Genomic DNA, 18,795 nt, shown 5'->3' on the forward strand with positions numbered 1-18,795 from the left:
AGGTTGTAACCCCAAACCTTCGACTAGCCGGGGTAGGGCGTGCTGCGCAGCGATAAGCCAAGGTGCAACCTGGCTACTTCTACCCACATTCCCAGATAGAACCTGAGCTCTCTGCAGAGAACGCCACTCACCGCCTTACCAGCTCTCCATTGATCCTATCCGCTCTCTCTCCACGCCCTTGGGCTTCTGCGGACCAATCAGATTCTCGTGACTGACCCGCCTTAGCCGCCTGGCGCCTTTAAAGGGCGCCGCCCAGGCACGGGCGGATTGGTCTGTCGGGAGGGAGGGGCAGGCACGTAAGGGGCGCAGACCTCGTGACCAAAGCGGGCAAAACGGTGACCCAGCCTGGAACCAGTGACAGTCCAGTGGGCAAAGTGCCCTGAAGGGACCTAGTGGAGGGGCTGATTAGACTCGAACCTGGTATTGCTGGGTAAGTCCAACGGCCCGTCCTTGCAGACGGGGTAAACTGAAGCCTTGCGGGGTGTCCAGCTGGAGCGGGGTTCCAATTCGTCTCAGGATGGCCCATCAGGGAGGGACGTCAAGCTTCTCCAGAGTTAAGTTTTGTGTCAGGCCCGGGAATGGGTGACTCCCACGCTCATTTCTTCCAGGAAGAAAAGCGTCCCAGAGAGGGACTGAAACTCACTCCGGGTCACACAGCTTGGAAATCTGGGTTCCTGTAGTGGTGGCAGTAACCACTTGCCCAATTAAGCAATCCCCAATCCGTACACAGGAAGTCATTTACTTCAGTTTAGGACAGATTTCCATTACAGAGGGCTCCTTTCAGAATCTCCATGAGGTCCCTAAATCTCTCTCCAGTCCAGATATCCCCTTTCACTTCTTACACGCCCCGCCCCACCTCCCCCCTTCCTTCCTTCCTTCCTTCCTTCTTTCTTTCTTTCTTCCTTTCTCTCTCTCTCTCTCTCTCTCTCTCTCTCTCTCTCTCTCTCTCTCTCTTTTTTCTTTCTTCCTCTAAGATTGGTCATTTTCTGTCTTATCTCACACCCAGGTTCCACTTCGTCTTCAGATCATACACAGCTGTCCTGAACTTTTTTTTCTTTTTTATTCTGTCAGATATTACATCTCGGCAACAGTTTCCCCTCCTTTCCTCCCAATACCCCCACCCCCCATCCCATCTACTCCTCTTTCTTTTCAAAAAGGGCACACCTGCCCTCACACACCAACCAAATACAGCATATCAAATTGCAGTAAGACTATGCACCTCCCCTAGTATTAAGGCTGGACACAGCAACTCAGTGTGAGGAAAGGGGCCTAAAAGCAGAAAAGAGTCAGAGACAGACCCTGCTCCCACTGTTAGGAGTCCCCCAAGAAGACCAAGCTATACACGTGTGACACATATGCAGAGCAGCCTCCCTGGATCCTGGTCCAGTCTCTGTGAGCCCCTGGGGACCCAGGGTAGCTGATCCTGTGGGTTGTCTCCTGGTGTCCTTGACCCCTCTGGCTCCTGCAATGCTTCCTCCTGTCTTCTGCAGGACTCCCTGAATTCTGCCTAATGTTAGTCTGTGGGTCTCTGCATCTGTCCCCACCAGTTGCTGGTTGAAGCCCCTCTGATGGCAGTTGGGCCAAGCACCAATCTATGAGCATAGCAGAATATCATTAGGAATCATTTCATTGGCTTTTTAACTTTTAAAATATTTATTTATTGCCAGGAGGATTGTTTCTATCCTAGGTCTCTGGGCTATCCAGCCTCCCATTTGTGGCCCTCTAAGTAGTAGGGTGGGTTCCCTCTGGTGGCTTGGGTCTCAAGCTGAGCTAGTCATTGGTTGGCCACTCCCACCATTTCTGGTCCACTTTTACCCCAACATATCTTGTGGGCAGGACAGATTGTAGGTCAAAGGTTTTGTGGCAGGGTTGGTGTCCTAGTCCCTCCACTGGAAGTCTTGCCTGATTACAGGAGATAGTTGGTTCAGGCTCCATATCCCCCTTGCTAGGAGTGAGTGTTAGCTAGGGTCAACCTCCTAGATTGCTGGGAGTTTGCATTACACTAGTCTAGCTTGTTACTGAGATGCCCCCCACCCCAATTCTAGTTGTCTCTCCCAATAACTCTCTCCCTCCTGCTCCCCCCACCTGCTCCTGGTTCCTGCCCCCGCCCACCCCAGTCTCCCCTTGGTATATAGTGTATTTTGCCTTCCCTTGAGCCCTCCTTGTTACTTAGCTTCTCTGGGTCTGTATGTAGTGTGGTTATGTTTTAGTGATGTCTAAGGGAGTACATGCTACTATATTTGTCTTTCTGGGTCTGGGTTATCTCGCTAAGGATGATTTTTCTTTCTAGTTTCGCTCATGTGTTCTAGATCCATCCATGACCAGGATGTATCATCTGTTGGGTATATGCCCAGGAACGGTGTAGCTGGGTTTGAGGTAGATTGTGTCTTAGTTTGGGCTTTACTGCTGTGAACAGACACCATGACCAAGGCAACTCTTTTTTTTTTTTTCAGAACCGGTTATCTTTATTTTTTGGAAAGTAAGTTGGCTGTGTTAACAAAACCACATTTGCCAGTGTGGGCTGAAAAACCATATGCTAGGCCCCAAGAAAGTCACCCTGAGCCACTGTCCTGACCCTGCTGGCTGACAGGCAAGGGACAGCCACCCAAGCCTAAGGCCCAGTAACAGTACAAACCGTAACAAAATTGCATTCAGCACTCTCTCCCAAGCTTTGAAAGGTAGCAGTCAGGGGTTGGGGATTTAGCTCAGTGGTAGAGCGCTTGCCTACCAAGGGCAAGGCCCTGGGTTCGGTCCTCAGCTCCGGAAAAAAAAAGAAAAGAAAAAAGAAAGGTAGTAGTCTAGGCTATAAAAAGTCTAGGATCACTTCATAGGAAGTGTTAAGCCTACAGCAAGACAACTTGTAAAAACTCAATAAATTATAGATGGATAAACTTGTAACAGACATCCATTAACATCTGAACCTTCTTTGCAGGGCTAGCCCCTCCCTGGGCACAGGCCCCTGCCTGGAACACATAACAATTAGAATAATCTGTATGAAAAATACCAGTTCACCTTGAAATCTTTAAAAATCTTCTAAAGAAAGTCCCTATATAATCTCATCCCCCACAGAAGAGGGCCAAAGGAAACAAAACAAAAACAAAAACAAAAACAAAAAACCCAAATGCTTACTGGAGCCACCATTAACTAGGAGAGCCGCTCAAGCTCCACGGGGCCACGTCCAGCCTTGGTGGGAGGCCAGACGCACACTCTCAGCAACTCCCTAAATTCAGCACAAACCTCTTCAGCTGTTAATAAGTTACAACTTAAAATTTCTGCAATACCCTGAGACTAAATGCTATGAACCCGGGGTCGGGGACTAGAGCTCTGAGGGTTGATAAATAGCTTTACAAATATACAGGTCCAGGTACAAACAACTCTGCAGTGCCAGAAGAGGCCCCTGCCTCTCGGCCTGCCTGTGCAAAGCAACTCTTATAAAGGACAACATTTAATTGGAGCTGGCTTATGGGTTCAGAGGCTCAGTCCATTATCATCAAGGCGGGAGCACGGCAGTGTCCAGGCAGAGCTGAGAGTTCTACATCTTCATCTGAAGGCAGCTAGGACTAGGGTATTATTAAAGCCCATCTCTACAGTGACACACCCACTCCAACTGGGCCACACCTCCTAATAGTGTCACTCCCTGGGCCAAGCATATACAAACCGTCACAGATTGATTACAGATTTCCCGAGAAGCCACCATATTGATTTCTAAAGTGTTGTACAACTTCGCACTCCCACCAGCATGTGCTATCTGCTGGGGTTTTGCTCAGAACTATTCTGAAGGGTCTAACATGCAACCTCAGGGTCGTTTTGATTTGTATTTCCCTGATGACTAAGGACATTGAACATTTAAGGGCTTCTCAGCCGTTTGAGATTCCTCTCTTGAGAATTCTCTGTTTAGATCTGTAACCCACTTTTGATTTGTCGGTGCCTGATTTATTGAGCTCTTTATGTATTTTGATATTAGCCCTCTATCACATGTGGAGTTGGTAAAGATCTTTTCCCAGTCTGCGGGGCCTGTTTGTCCTACTGACAGTGTCCTTTGCTTTACAGAAACTTTTCTTGAGGCCCCATTGGTCCGTTGTTGATCTTAGTGCCTGAGCCATTGGTGTTCTGTTCACTCCTGTGTGTTCAAGGCTATTCCCCACTTTCTCTTCTATGAGATTTAGTGCACCCGGTTTTATGTTGAGGACTTTGATCCACTAAGACTTGAGTTTTGTGCAGGGTGATAGATATGGCTCTATTTGCATTCTTCCACATGCAGACACCCAGTTAGACCAGCACCATTTATTGAAGATGCTTTCTTTCTCCACCGTATGGTTTTGGCTTCTTCTTCAGAAGTCAAGATGGGTCTTCAGTTCCATTCCACTGATGAAGTCTGTTTTTATGACAGTACTGTGTGGTTTTTATTATTATTGTTCTGTAGTACAGCTTGAGGTCAGGGATGGTGATTCCTCCAGAAGTTCTTTTATTGTTCAGGATTGTTTTGGCTATTCTGGGTTTTTTGATTTTTTTCCATATGAAGTTGAGAATTACTCTTTCAAGGTCTGTAAAGAATTGAGTTGGAATTTTGGTGAGGATTGCATTGAATCTGTAGATTGTTTTTGGTAAAATGGCCGTTTTTACTCTATTAATCCTGCCAATCCATGAGCATGGGAGGACTTTCCATCTTCTGAGATCTTCAATGTCTTTCTTCAGAGACTTGAAGTTCCTATCTCATAGATCCTTCACTTGGTTAGAGCTACACCGACATATTTTATATTGTTTCTGACTATTGTGAAGGGTGTTGTTTCCCTAATTTCTTTCTCGGCCCGTTTATCATGTGTATAGAGGAGGGCTACTGATTTTTTTTTTAATTTTAGCTTGTATCCAGACACTTTGCTGAAGTTGTTTATCAAGTTTAGGAATTCCCTGATAGAATTTTCGGGGTCACTTATGTATACTATCATATCATCTGCAAATAGTGATACCTTGACTTCTTCTTTTCTAATTTGTATCTCCTTGATTTCCTTTAGTTGTCTATTGCTCTGGCTAGAAGTTTAAGTACTATATTGAGTAGGTATGTCAAGAGTGGACAGCCTTGTCTTATTCTTGATTTCAGTGGAATAGCTTCGTGTTTTTCTCAACCTAATTTGATGTTGGCTGTAGACCTGCTGTAAACTATCATTATTGTGTTTATGAATGTGCTTTGTATCCCTAATCTCTCCGAGACTTTTATCATGAATTAAAAGTCTCCCACTGTTAATGTGTGATTTAAGCTTCAGTAATGTTTCTTTTACTATGTAGGTGCCCTTTGTGCTTGGGGCATAGATGTCCAGAATTGAGAAATCATCTTGGTGGATTTTTCCTTTGATGAGGATGAAATGTCCTTCCCCATTTCTTTTGATTATTTTTGGTTTGTAATCTATTTTGTTAAATATTAGAATCGTTACACCAGCCTGCTTCTTGTCTCCATTTACTTGGAAAATCTTTTTCCAAGCTTTGACTCTGAAATAATGACTACTTTTGTTACTGAGATGTGTTTCTTGTATTCCGCAGAAGAACAGACTCTGTGTTTTCATCTGTTCTGTTAGATTGTGTCTTTTTACTGAGGAATTGAGTCCATTTATGTTGAGAGATATTAATGACTAGTGATCGTTAATTTTTATTATTTTATTATTATTGGTGGTGGTGGTGGTGGTGGTGGTGTGTGTGTGTTTCCCTTCTTTGGTTTTGCTGCTGAGAAATTATTTCCTGTGTTTCTTGGGTACCATTAACCTTCTTGGGCTGGAGTTTTCTTTCTAGTATCTTCTGTAGGGCTGGATTTGTGGGTCGATATTGTTAATATTTGACTTTGCTGTGGAATATCTTGTTTTCTCCACCATGGTGATGGAAAGTTTTGCCGCATGTGGTAGTCTGGGCTGGCATCTGTGGTCTCTTAGAGTCTTCAAGGCCCTTCTGGCCTTTAGAGTCTACTTTTATATGGTACTTGACCTTTATCCCTTGCAGCTTTTAATGTTCGTTTTTAGGTCTGTATGTATAGTGTTTTGATAATTATGGGATGGGGGACTTTCTTTTCTGGTCCAATCTATTTAGTCTTCTGTAAGCTTCTTGTGCTTTTTTTTTTTGGTTCTTTTTTTTCAGAGCTGGGGACCGAACCCAGGGCCTTGTGCTTGCTAGGCAAGCGCTCTACCACTGAGCTAAATCCCCAACCCCCTTCTTGTGTTTTTATGGGCATCTTTTTCTATGGTTTTGTGGAAACTATTTCTGTTCTTATTATTCTTAGGTTTGGTCTTTCCATAATGTCTCAGATTTCCTGGATGTTTTGTGTCAGGAATTTTTTTTTTTATTTAACATTTTCTTTGACCAATGTATCAGTTTATTCTATCGTATCCTGTATGTCTGAGACTCTCTCTTCCATCTCCTGTATTCTCCTGTTCACTTACCTAGGATTTCTGTCTCCGGGATTCCCACAGTTTGTGTTTCTTTATTGCTTCTCTTTCCATTTTCAGGTCTTGAAAAAAGTTTTATTTCCTTCCCCTGTTTGTTTGGGTTTTCCTGGACTTCTTTAAGGGATTGATTCCATTTTCTCTTTAAGGGCCTCTGTCATCTTCATCAGATTGTATTTAAGTTCCTCTTCTTGTGCTCTGGCTGTGTTAGGATGCCCAGGGCTTGCTGTAGGAGGATATCTGGACTCTGGCAGTGCCCTGTTGCCCTGGCTCTTGTAGACTGTGTTCTCACGCTGGCCTCTAGGCATCTGGGATTGGGGTAATTATAGGTTTAGCTGCCAGGTTCTGAGTTTATCTTTACTCGATGGACATTTTCCTCCTCGGTTGCTGTTTCCTTTCTGATCTTCAAGCCAGAGTGGTTTGTGGTTCCGGTGGCCTGTGAGTCAGGTCCAGTAGAGTGTCTCCGCTGGTGTTTTGGTGGCCCGAGTAACCTCTGAGGTTTTGAGTGTCAGCGTTGCCTCTGGTGTTCCAGGAGGTAGCACGGCCTCTAGTAGAGCAGTGCTGGCCTGAACTTGAAAAAGAAAAGGAAAGAAAAGAAATAAACACTGCTATAAAATTAGAGTAAGGGTGCAGGGCATTGTAGTGCATGGTTGTAATCTCAGGACTCAGGAGCCTTGAGTTTGCCAGGAGACTGAGCCAAGCGTTGGAGGCCAGCCAGTTGAACTTAGTGAGACTTTGTCTTTAAAATGAATAAATAGTACCAGGTGGTGCACACCTTTAGTTCCAGCACTCAGAAGGCAGAAGCAGGGGAAATCTGTGAGGTCAAGGCCAGCCTGGTCTATAGAGTGAGTTCCAGGACAGCCAGGGCTGCGCAGAGAAACCCTGTCCGCCCAAACAATTCCACAAAGCCAGGCAGTGCCAGTGCACACCTTTCAATTGCTGTCCTCTATTGCTGTCCAGCTTACTAAAGCTGACACCTTTATAGATAGAACACATTACCTCAGGCTGGGAGATCGCTCAGGAGGTAATGCTGTGCCTGCACCCAAGCGTGAAGACCGGAGTTTGAATTCCCAGCACTCATGCCAGAAGCCAGTAGCAGCCATTGTGTGTCTGTGCATACTTTGTGCAGCACCAGGACCGGGGAGAAAATGATACACATTGATGGGTCGGGTGGGGTGAGGGGTCAGGTGAGAGCCAGTCTGATAAAGTCAGGATAAAGGCATGCACGACCATGTCCAGTTTATCCAGGGTTTTGTGTATGTAGGCCAGCACTCCATTAACTGAGCTATATCCCCAGCCCCTACTGTTGTTTGTTGTTGTTGTTGTTGTTGTTGTTTGTTTGTTTGTTTGTTTGTTTGTTGAGACAAGGTCTCTGTGGTGGTTTAAATGTGCTTGGCCCATGAGGAGTGGTACTGTTGGAGGTGTGGCCTTGCTGAAGGGAGTGTGTCACTGTGGGGGTGGGCTTTGAGACCCTCCTTCTAGCTCCCTGGAAGACAGTCTTCTTCTGGTTGCCTTTGGAAAAATATGTAGAACTCTCAGCTCCTCCTCCCGAACCATACCTGCCTGGATGCCGCCATGCTTCCTGACATGATGATAATGGACTGAACCTCTGAATCTGTAAGCCAGCCCCAGTTAAATGTTGTCCTTTGTAAGAGTTGTCTTGGTCATGGTGTCTCTTCACAGAGATAACACCCTAACTAAGACAATCTTTCTATGGAGCCCTGGCTGATTCCCCTAGAACTCACTGTGTAGACCAGGCTGATCTCAAACTCACTGAGATCTGCCTGTCTCTGCTTCCTGAGTGCTGGGATCAAGGGCCTGTGCTTCTCTGCCTGGCCTGAGTTTTTGTAAAATAAATATTGGTGTCCTTACTACATAGCTTTGAAAAAAAGTCTGTTGCTTACCACTACCTCCCTCAGTGTCCCTCTGTTGGGTGTCCACCTCCCTCTGTGTCCCTCTGTTGGGTGTCCACCTCCCTCAGTGTCCCTCTGTTGGGTGTCCACCTCCCTCAGTGTCCCCTCTGTTGGGTGTCCACCTCCCTCAGTGTCCCTCTGTTCAGTGTCCCTCTGTTGGGTGTCCACCTCCCTCAGTGTCCCCTCTGTTGGGTGTCCACCTCCCTCAGTGTCCCTCTGTTGGGTGTCCACCTCCCTCAGTGTCCCTCTGTTGGGTGTCCACCTCCCTCAGTGTCCCCTCTGTTGGGTGTCCACCTCCCTCAGTGTCCCCTCTGTTGGGTGTCCACCTCCCTCAGTGTCCCCTCTGTTGGGTGTCCACGTCCCTCAGTGTCCCCTCTGTTGGGTGTCCACCTCCCTCAGTGTCCCCTCTGTTGGGTGTCCACCTCCCTCAGTGTCCCCTCTGTTGGGTGTCCACCTCCCTCAGTGTCCCCTCTGTTGGGTGTCCACCCCCCCAGTGCCCCCTCTGTTGGGTGTCCACCTCCCTCAGTGCCCCCTCTGTTGGGTGTCCTCCCTCAGTGTCCCCTCTGTTGGGTGTCCCCCTCCCCTCTGTTGGGTGTCCACCTCCCTCCGTGTCCCCTCTGTTGGGTGTCCACCTCCCTCAGTGTCCCCCTCTGTTGGGTGTCCACCTCCCTCAGTGTCCCCTCTGTTGGGTGTCCACCTCCCTCAGTGTCCCCTCTGTTGGGTGTCCACCTCCCTCAGTGTCCCCTCTGTTGGGTGTCCACCTCCCTCTGTGTCCCCTCTGTTGGGTGTCCACCTCCCTCAGTGTCCCCTCTGTTGGGTGTCCACCTCCCTCAGTGTCCCCTCTGTTGGGTGTCCACCTCCCTCAGTGTCCCCTCTGTTGGGTGTCCACCTCCCTCAGTGTCCCCTCTGTTGGGTGTCCACCTCCCTCAGTGTCCCCTCTGTTGGGTGTCCACCTCCCTCAGTGTCCCCTCTGTTGGGTGTCCACCTCCCTCAGTGTCCCCTCTGTTGGGTGTCCACCTCCCTCAGTGTCCCTCTGTTGGGTGTCCACCTCCCTCAGTGTCCCTCTGTTGTGTCCCCTCCCTCAGTGTCCCTCTGTTGGGGTGTCCCCTCAGTGTCCCCCCTCTGTTGGGTGTCCACCTCCCTCAGTGTCCCTCTGTTGGGTGTCCACCTCCCTCAGTGTCCCCTGTTGGGTGTCCACCTCCCTCAGTGTCCCCTCTGTTGGGTCCACCTCCCTCAGTGTCCCCTCTGTTGGGTGTCCCCCTCCCCCATGGTCCCCTCTGTTGGGGGCCCCCCTCCCTCAGTGTCCCTCTGTTGGGTGTCCACCTCCCTCAGTGTCCCCTCTCAGTGTCCCCTCTGTTGGGTGTCCACCTCCCTCAGTGCCCCCTCTGTTGGGTGTCCACCTCCCCTGTGTCCCCTCTGTTGGGTGTCCACCTCCCCCCCTCTGTTGGGTGTCCACCTCCCCAGTGTCCCCCTCTGTTGGGTGTCCCTCCCTCAGTGTCCCTCTGTTGGGTGTCCACCCCCTCTGTGTCCCTCTGTTGGGTGTCCACCTCCCTCAGTGTCCCCTCTGTTGGGTGTCCACCTCCCTCAGTGTCCCCTCTGTTGGGTGTCTCCCTCAGTGTCCCCCTCTGTTGGGTGTCCACCTCCCCTCAGTGTCCCCCTCTGTTGGGTGTCCACCTCCCTCTGTGTCCCCCTCTGTTGGGTGTCCACCTCCCTCAGTGTGTCCCCCCTCAGTGTTGGGTGTCCACCTCCCCTCAGTGTCCCCTCTGTTGGGTGTCCACCTCCCCCAGTGTCCCCTCTCCCTCCTCAGTGTCCCCCTCTGTTGGGTGTCCACCTCCCTCTGTGTCCCCTCTGTTGGGTGTCCACCTCCCTCTGTGTCCCCTCTGTTGGGTGTCCACCTCCTCAGTGTCCCCTCTGTTGGGTGTCCCCTCAGTGTCCCTCTGTTGGGTGTCCACCTCCCTCAGTGTCCCTCTGTTGGGTGTCCCCTCCTCAGTGTCCCCTCTGTTGGGTGTCCACCTCCCCCTCAGTGTCTGTTGGGTGTCCACCTCCCCAGTGCCCCTCTGTTGGGTGTCCCCTCTGTTGGGTGTCCACCTCCCTCAGTGTCCCTCTGTTGGGTGTCCACCTCCCTCTGTGTCCCCTCTGTTGGGTGGTGTCCACCTCCCTCTGTGTCCCCTCTGTTGGGTGTCAACCTCCCTCAGTGTCCCCTCTCTGTTGGGTGTCCCCCTCCCTCAGTGTCCCCTCTGTTGGGTGTCCACCTCCCTCAGTGTCCCCCCTGTTGGGTGTCCACCTCCCTCAGTGTCCCCCCTGTTGGGTGTCCACCTCCCTCAGCGTCCCCTCTGTTGGGTGTCCACCTCCCTCAGTGTCCCTCTGTTGGGTGTCCACCTCCCTCAGTGTCCCCTCTGTTGGGTGTCCACCTCCCTCTGTGTCCCCTCTGTTGGGTGTCCACCTCCCTCAGTGTCCCCTCTATTAGATCCTTGTGTCCCCATACCCCACTGAATGAATAAAAGATGAATGAGCACAAACAAATCCACACAGAAGCGGTGAGAAGGAGCTGCAGAGAAAGCCCAGCGGGAACCCCGACTCATGCAGCAATTTGAGGTTCCAGCGACAGCACAGCCTCCTAGGAACACTGGCTGACGTGTGCCATTGGCTGTGAAGCCTCAGACCCTGTGGGTGGATAGACTCCATCCAATCAGGGGAAGTGAGGACAAACGTCCGGGCCCCTCTGGAACACAGGTTTTCCTCCTCTTGGAAAAGTGTTACTGGGCAGGTGACTTCACTAGCCTGTGAGGGGAGATGGCTCATTCTGCGAAGTACGCGTCATAGGTGCATGAACACCATGTAGAAAGTCAGCGTGGGTTGATGTAAAAGCGGGACATGGTTGCGTGTACGTTGTGACCCCAGCCGTGGAGGACAGAGTGACTCTGGTTAGTGAGAGACCTTGCCCAAGGCAGTAAGGTGGAGAGCAAAAGAAAAAGATACTGGACATTCTGCTGTGGCCAAACATGCATGTACATGTGTACACGAGCACATGCATGCACAGGAGCATGGACACACACACACACACACACACACACACACACACACACACACACACACACACGCTAAATGGCCAGAACAAACAAAGCCACAGATACAGACAGCCAGGGGCTGGGGAAGGAGGGATTTGAGGTGACTGTTAATGGATGCAGGGTTTCTACTGGCCATGATGAAAATGCTTCTCCGAGGTTAACAGTGATGGTAGACACATGAATATGCCCCCTGCGCATCTAAATTTAAATTTTATTTTTAATTTTTCTATTGATTTCCTACTTTTAACATCTTTCTTTTAAAAAAGATTAATTATTGTTTTATTTTATGAGTATGGGTATTTTATTCTCATGTATATCAGTGCACCACATTGTTGCCTGGCATTTGCAGAGGCCAAAAGAGGTCACTGAGTGCCCTGGAACTAAAGTTATAGATGGTCGTGAGTTGCCAGGAGGGTGCTGGGAATCAAACCCAGGTCCTCTGCAAGAGCAGCCAGTGCTCGTAACTGCTGAGCCATCTCCAGCTCCTTCATTGGCTTTTAAAGGCAAGGTCTTATTCCATATCCCTGGTTGACTTGGAACTCTCTGTTTAGCTGCAGGCTGGCCTTGAACACTCAGTGATCCTCCTGGCTCAGCCTCTTGAGTGCTGAAATTACAGTCATGGGCCATTTTGGGCATTCCACTGTAGACTCATATATCACATGGCCTTTGTTATGGGCTTTTTCCTAAATATAGTACTTTTGGGGTTCACCAGAGTTGTAAACGCCTACTAGGTTTTCATTAGTTTCTATAACTGGATAATACGCCATGTGTGAGAATCTTCCCAAGACCCAGAAGGCAGATTCAGCAGCAGTGTTTATACATGGTGTCTTAGTTACGGTTTCCATTGCTGTAAAGAGACACCATGACCAAGGCAACTCTTGTAAGGACCACATTAGTTTGGGCTGGCTCACAGGTTCAGAGGTTCAGTCCATTATCATCAAGGTGGGAAACATGGCAGCGTCCAGGCAGGCATGGTGCAGGAGGAGTTGAGAGCTCTATATCTTGATTGGATACATCTTGATACTGCTCCAGGATAAGAGTTCCAGACAGCTAGGAGGAAGGTCTTAAAGCCCACCCCCACAGTGACATACTTCCTCTCACAAGACCACATTTACTCAAGGCTATACCTCCTAATCCACCACTCCCTGGGCCAAACATTCAAACCAGCACACATGGGTAAACCGAGACCGGAGAAGAACTATTGGCCTTTCTGAAAAGGCCAGGTTTTAAGGATCTTAAAGCCTGGCTTGGTGGCAAATGCTTATTAGCCCAGCACTTGGAAGGCTGATCCAGAAGGGCATCAGTTTAAATTTAAGGTCACCCTGGGCTAAATAGCAAGACCCCGTGACCCTTTTTTACCTCAAGGATGATGTCCCAGATCTGTATGCCCTTAGACAGATCACCATACTGCTCATGCCTCAGTTTCCCCAGGGGTGGAGGCCTGAATGAGCTCCACTAGTGACAGATAGAAAGTGAATCAACTACTTGTTGATGTCGTATAATCCTTATACAAGAAGGAGAAAGTGGGGGCTGGAGAGATGGCTCAGTGGTTAAGAGCACTGACTGCTCTTCCAGAGGTCCTGAGTTCAATTCCCAGCACCCACATGGTGGCCCACAACTATCTGTAATGGGATCTGATGCCCTCTTCTGGTGTGTCTGAAGACAACGACAGTGTACTCACGTAAAATAAATAAATAAATCTTTGTTTAAAAAAAAAAGAGAGAGAAAATGGGGGTGGGGTAAGGGGTAGGGTGTGGGGGCGTCTAGAGGGTGTCACTGGGGCCAAGGCAGACATGCTCAGAAAAGGCTTCCTTAAGAAAGTAGCCCTACCTATGAACAGGGAAGGAGTGAGAAGGAAGGAGGGAGGGAGGGAGGACATTCCAGGCCGAGGAGAGCAGATGAAAAGGCCTGGAGGTGGGAGCAGGAATGCAGGGTGCTTGCGCAACAGAACCAAGGGTGCGAACCCTGGATGAGTCCATTAACCCTCAACCCCTGCTGTATCCCACAAGGATCCCAAGGACAGTGAGGGGGTGAAGACAAGGTGAGGTACAGAGAAGCACATTCAGGAAAACGGCATCTCTCCTCCCCTCTCCTCTCCCAGACCCCCTATCCCCCACCACTCAACCTCAGTGTACTTATTATATGCAGTTTGTCTTAGTGTTTTACTGCTATGAAGACACACCATGACCACAGCATTTAATTGGGGCTGGCTTATAGTTTCAGAGATTCAGTCCATTATCATCATGGTGGGAAAAATGCAGTCAGACATGGGGCCGGAGATGGAGCCTAGAGTTCTACATCTTGAGCTGCAGGCAACGAGGAGGAGACTAGCTTGAGCATAGACCTCAAAGCCTGCACCCATAGCAAGGCCACTCCTACTCCAACAAGGCCATACCTCCTAACTGTGACACTCGCTATGGGCCGAGCATTCAAGCACATGAATCTACGGGAGTCAAACCCATTCACACCACCACACAGTTGAACCCGTACAGATAAACCAGGAGGCAGGCTTAGCTGATCTTAGCAGTGTAAGATTCAAACTTAAGGACAAAGGCTGCCTTTGGCAAACACAGGGTGGAATTTAGGATAACACCTTGTTCCAGGAAATGAGCTAGCTGCCCTTAGCAGGGGTCCTTCACCACCCCCTCTGCATGACAAAGATATTTCCCGACCAAGGGCCTCCAGTAAATTCAAAGGACAATAGGTGACCACCAATGAGTTCAAAAGGTAATAGGCCCTACCAATGAGAAATAACCAACTCAGGCTGTAACCTAAAGCCTATACCCTGAAACAGTATAAAGGGTGTGGGCCTGTGTTCTTCAGGGTCACCTCTGTCTCGAGTACAGGGTCACCCCAGCGTGCTGGGTCATTAAACCTCTTCCTTATCAATCCCCATCTCGTGTTTTCATGAGTGGGACCTCCTGGACGTAGGGCTGATCAGGTCCTACAGCAGGAGCAGCCTCTGTGGAGGGCAGTTTGCAGGCCATAAACATCAGGGGTGGGAGAGCGCTATGGTGGACATTTCCTGCACACATTGCCAATATTCGCGCTCAGACTTGACAAAGGCTTTGTCCGTTTCCCATGTTTCTGAGGGTTTGGGTCTTGACATGGTCGTGCTGTGTCAAAACCACACATTTACTGAGCTCTTCACTGAATCCCTATAGTCCTCCCCTGTCCCTGCCTACTGTCCCTCTGTCCACCCCCCAGACAATGGCAGCAGCCAGGGCTAGCCTGGGCCGGATCCTCCCAGAGTCCTCCATCCTGTTCCTATGTGACATGCAGGAGAAGTTTCGTCCCAGCATAGCCTACTTCCCACAGATTGTGTCAGTGGCTGCTCGAATGCTTAAGGTACGTAGTCTCAAGACTCAAGCCCTCCTCCCTCAGACCCCAGCAATCCAGTCCCTTGCCCTCACCTTGAGATCCAGCCCTTTGTCTCTTTTCCCACGTAGGTGGCCCGGCTGCTAGATGTCCCCGTCTTGCTGACAGAGCAGTACCCACAAGGCCTGGGCCCCACAGTTCCTGAGCTGGGCGCTCAGGGCATTCAGCCAGTGAGCAAGACGTGCTTCAGCATGGTGCCCAGCTTACAGAAGGAGCTGGACAGGCGCTCCCAGCTGCAGTCTGTGCTGCTCTGTGGCATCGAGACCCAAGCCTGCATCTTGGTGAGACCCTGTCTGACCCCTGGATTCCCCATCCTCACCTCCTGCCCTGGGGCCCTGGCTGAGCTTCCCTCAACCCTCATTCGCAGTACCCAGCTCAGACTGGGACTTCCCAGTTCCTCACTGGGAGCCCTGCTTGTGCTCTGGGTCTGGACCTGACCTCTCTGCCCTTAGAACACGGTTCTGGACCTCCTTGACCGGGGACTGCAGGTCCATGTGGTGGTGGACGCCTGCTCTTCTCGAAGGTGAGAGGGAAAAAAGGGCGGGTATGCATGCTGTGGTGTTCCTGACACACATGGTCCTTCCTCTCTCTCTCCTGCAGCCAGATTGACCGGCTGGTGGCACTGGGCCGTATGAGACAGAGTGGAGCTTTCCTGTCCACCAGCGAATCACTCATTCTGCAGCTTGTGAGGGATGCTACCCACCCCCAGTTCAAGGAGGTATTGGGCCCTTTGGGCTTTTGTACCTTTCTACCTTTCTTTTTTTTTTTTTTTTTTTTTTTTTTTCCCGGAGCTAAGGACCAAACCCAGGGCCCTACGCAAGTTCCCCCCCACTGAGCTAAATCTCCAACCCCTTGGGCTTTTGTGAATAGAAGAATTATCCTCCTTTTGATATAGGGCTCCTGTGTCCCAGGCTAGCCTTGGACACACAGCATAGTCAGGGGTGAGTTCAAACTTCTGCTCTTCACATCTCTGCCAACCAAGCGATTTTACAGGCACACACACCACTACACCCAGCTGGCTTTTTTGTTGTTTTTGTTGTTTTGTTTTGTTTTGTGACAGAGATTCTCTGTGTAGCCCTGGATGTCCTGGAACTCATTCTGTACTCTGTAGATCAAACTGGTCTCCAACTCAGATATCTACCCGCTTCTGCCTTCCAAGTGCACCACCACCACTCAGCATGGTTTCTTAATTTATTTTCATTGTATCATGTATGTGTGTGTGTGCATTCGTGCTTGCATGTGTGTCTTCGTGTGTGTGTGTGTGTGTGTGTGTGTGTGTCTGTGTCTGTGTCTGTGTCTGTGTGTCTCTGTGTGAGGGAGTCAGTTCTTTCCTTCACCCACATGTGTTCCCAGGACAGGACACGGTCAGGCTTGAAGACAAGTGCCTGTGTTCGCTGAGCCAGGTTGCTGACCATGGCCCTTTCTGTTTTTCTGTTTTGTTTTGGTTTTTTGCTTCCCCAGCCCCAACTCTTTGAGACATTCTTACTCTGTAGCTCAGGCTGGCCTCAAATTCATGGCAATCCTCCTGCCTCAGCCTCCTGAGAACTGGGATTACAGATATGCACCATTATGCCTTACTGAGGAATGAATACCATTTCTTTAGGCTTCTGAAAAACATCCAGGGGCAGGGCAGGCTGAAATAGCAGTGTGACATTAAGTATCACAGAACAGAGCAGTGTGACCGGTCAGGAAGCAGCTGTGGCCCTTCACCAGGGTAGAGGCAGTGGACATACACACTTTGGTTTCCTGGAGATTAACCAATGATGCTAATGTGGTTGACTACTCCTGTTCAAGAGGGAGTTGTGTAAATGGGTTGCGAGTTCATAGGCACAGTTTGGACCTGTGCAGGATCTGAGGGCCTAAAGAATGAAGGGAAAGATAAGACTAGTGAAGAAGACGAAGAGACCCCAAGAGGGAGCCGTCTACCACTAATGGTCCAAGGCAACTGAGCAGACCAAGATGGTGGGCGATTAGCTCAACAAGGCAGATGCATCGAGAAATAGATGAAAAGGAACACCATTTTTTCTTTCCTTCTATTTTTGTGTGCCTTCGTGCAGAGTGAGTGTACGTGAACATTTGCATGCATGTGGTGGGAATATGTGTGTGTGCATGCATGTGGAGGCATGAGGCTCGTGTCTAGAACATTCCTTGATCACTCTTCCACCTTACAGGCAAGGTCTCTCTGTCAAACCTGGAGCTTGAGGATGTGGGTAGCGTCTCACTGGCCAGCTTGTTGTGGGATTTAGACTGGAATTACAGTGGGCCCTGCCCAGCCAGCGTTTATGTGGGTTCTGGGCATCAGAACTTGAGTCTTAACTCTTGTACACATGTTTTATACATTGAATCGTATCCTCAGCCCATTCCCAGGTGATTCCCCCCGCTTTTAGGACAGGGGCTTACTATATAACCATGGATGGTCTGAAACTCTAACTGTACATCAGGCTGGCGTCAAAATCAGAGATCTGCTCTCTCTGCCTCCTGAGTGCTCTGTTAAAGGTGTGCACCCATGTCCAGCTCCAGAATAATTTTTAAAATGTTTTTTATTTTACTTTATGTATGTGGATGCTTTGCCTGTTTATATGTTTTACAGCTCATGTGTGCAGTGCCCAAGGAGTCCAGAATAGGGCACTGGATCTTTTGGAACTGGAGTTAGAGTTGCAAGTGGCTTTGTGGGAGGTGGGAACTGAACCCAGATCCTCTACCAGAACAGAAATGCTCTTAATGGTTGAGCTGTCTCTCCAGCCTGCAGGAGAACTCTTTAGCAGAGTGATTGGCTTGAGGAGAGAGGCTGCTAGGAGGACCAGAGAGATGGGGCTTCTCACCTTCTTGACCTCTGTCCACAGATTCAGAAGATCATTAAGGAGCCAGCCCCAGACAGCGGGCTGCTGGGTCTGTTCCAAGGTCAGAACCCCCTCTTGCTGAACTCCAGGCCCTGACTGAGATGAGAGTGTTACTCTGTCATTGGTGGAAGCGGCTGCCCTGTGGGAGGGGAGGGGTGTAATGCCTCCTGGTGCAAGAGCTGGTCCTGGAAAAGCAAAAGAGACTCCTGGGTGCTGGAAGGGGTTGGGGACAGGAGGTTGACTGAAGAGGGGTGGAGGGGGAACTCTGCTTAGGTCTACCTCACGAGCAGAGGGCAAAGAAGTGTCACAGACTAGGACTCATACTCTGAATAAACATTGATGTGGCTGTGGACTGAAACATTGTTGGGGTTTGTGGGGTGCTACTAGAGCGTGCAGGTAGGAGAAGGAGATGGGTCTTTGGAGGTTGAGGGGAGGGGAATGTCTCTTCCCAGCCCCAAGCCGGGGCTAACGGAGGCCACGTCTGCATGGTAGGCAGTGTGTGTATCTTGAAGAGTTTCTGGCTGACCCCACGTCTTAGGGTTTCAGCTGCTAAGACAAAGCACCATGACCCAAAAGCAGGCTGGGGAGGAAAGGGACACTACCAGATCAGTGTCCGTCATTGGGGAAAGTCAGGACAGGAACTCAAGCAGAGCTGGAACCTGAAGGCAGAAGCTGATGCAGAGGTCAGGAAGGGGAGCTTTTACTGCCTTGCTTCCCATGGCCTGCTCAGCCTGCTTTCTTGTAGAACCCAGGACCGCCTGGCACCACCCACAATGGGCTATGACCTTCCACACTGACCACTAGTTAAGAAAATGCCTTACAGCTGGATCTCATGGAGGCATTTCCTCAACTGAGACTGTTTTCTCTCTGAGGACTCTAGCTTGTGTCAAGTTGACACACAAAGCCAGCCATACAGCCCATCCCAAATAGTACTTGTGCCCAACCCTGCTGGCCCCTCTGACACAACAACTCGTACATCCTGCAGGCCTCACATCCAAGCTCTGCTACCCCGAGAGGGAGCTGGGCGCCGTGTTACCACGGTTGCAGAGGCCACTTAGAACCCACATGACTAAACCAGGAAAAACATTTCTCTAAACAGCCTTTCTCTGGAGAGCACCCACTCAGCTTTATAGCATCCTGTAGGCTTGCACTGCGGTGCCAGAGAAGAGCC

General features: G+C 49.8%; 1 protein-coding gene across 1 annotated transcript; it reads left to right on the top strand.

The window, feature by feature from the left end:
• Nucleotides 1-292: 292 nt before the first annotated feature.
• Nucleotides 293-17,982, top strand: LOC116892675 (isochorismatase domain-containing protein 2A). Its single transcript, XM_032894507.1, has 6 exons — nucleotides 293-430; nucleotides 14,614-14,754; nucleotides 14,856-15,065; nucleotides 15,237-15,307; nucleotides 15,385-15,502; nucleotides 17,628-17,982. Exons 2-6 carry the CDS (start codon nucleotides 14,617-14,619, stop codon nucleotides 17,718-17,720), a joined length of 630 nt encoding a protein of 209 aa, XP_032750398.1. The 5' UTR covers nucleotides 293-430; nucleotides 14,614-14,616; the 3' UTR covers nucleotides 17,721-17,982.
• Nucleotides 17,983-18,795: the final 813 nt, after the last annotated feature.

The sequence above is a fragment of the Rattus rattus genome, chromosome 2 (assembly GCF_011064425.1).
Source record: "Rattus rattus isolate New Zealand chromosome 2, Rrattus_CSIRO_v1, whole genome shotgun sequence".
Taxonomy (NCBI): Eukaryota; Metazoa; Chordata; class Mammalia; order Rodentia; family Muridae; genus Rattus; species Rattus rattus.

Bases quoted from the DNA above. Each gene is read 5' to 3' on its own strand.
- LOC116892675 (XM_032894507.1), top strand. From the start codon at position 14,617: ATGGCAGCAGCCAGGGCTAGCCTGGGCCGGATCCTCCCAGAGTCCTCC. The intron at 15,308-15,384 runs GTGAGAGGGAAA...TCTCTCCTGCAG, and splicing joins GACGCCTGCTCTTCTCGAAG to CCAGATTGACCGGCTGGTGG. The intron at 15,503-17,627 runs GTATTGGGCCCT...CTCTGTCCACAG, and splicing joins CCCACCCCCAGTTCAAGGAG to ATTCAGAAGATCATTAAGGA.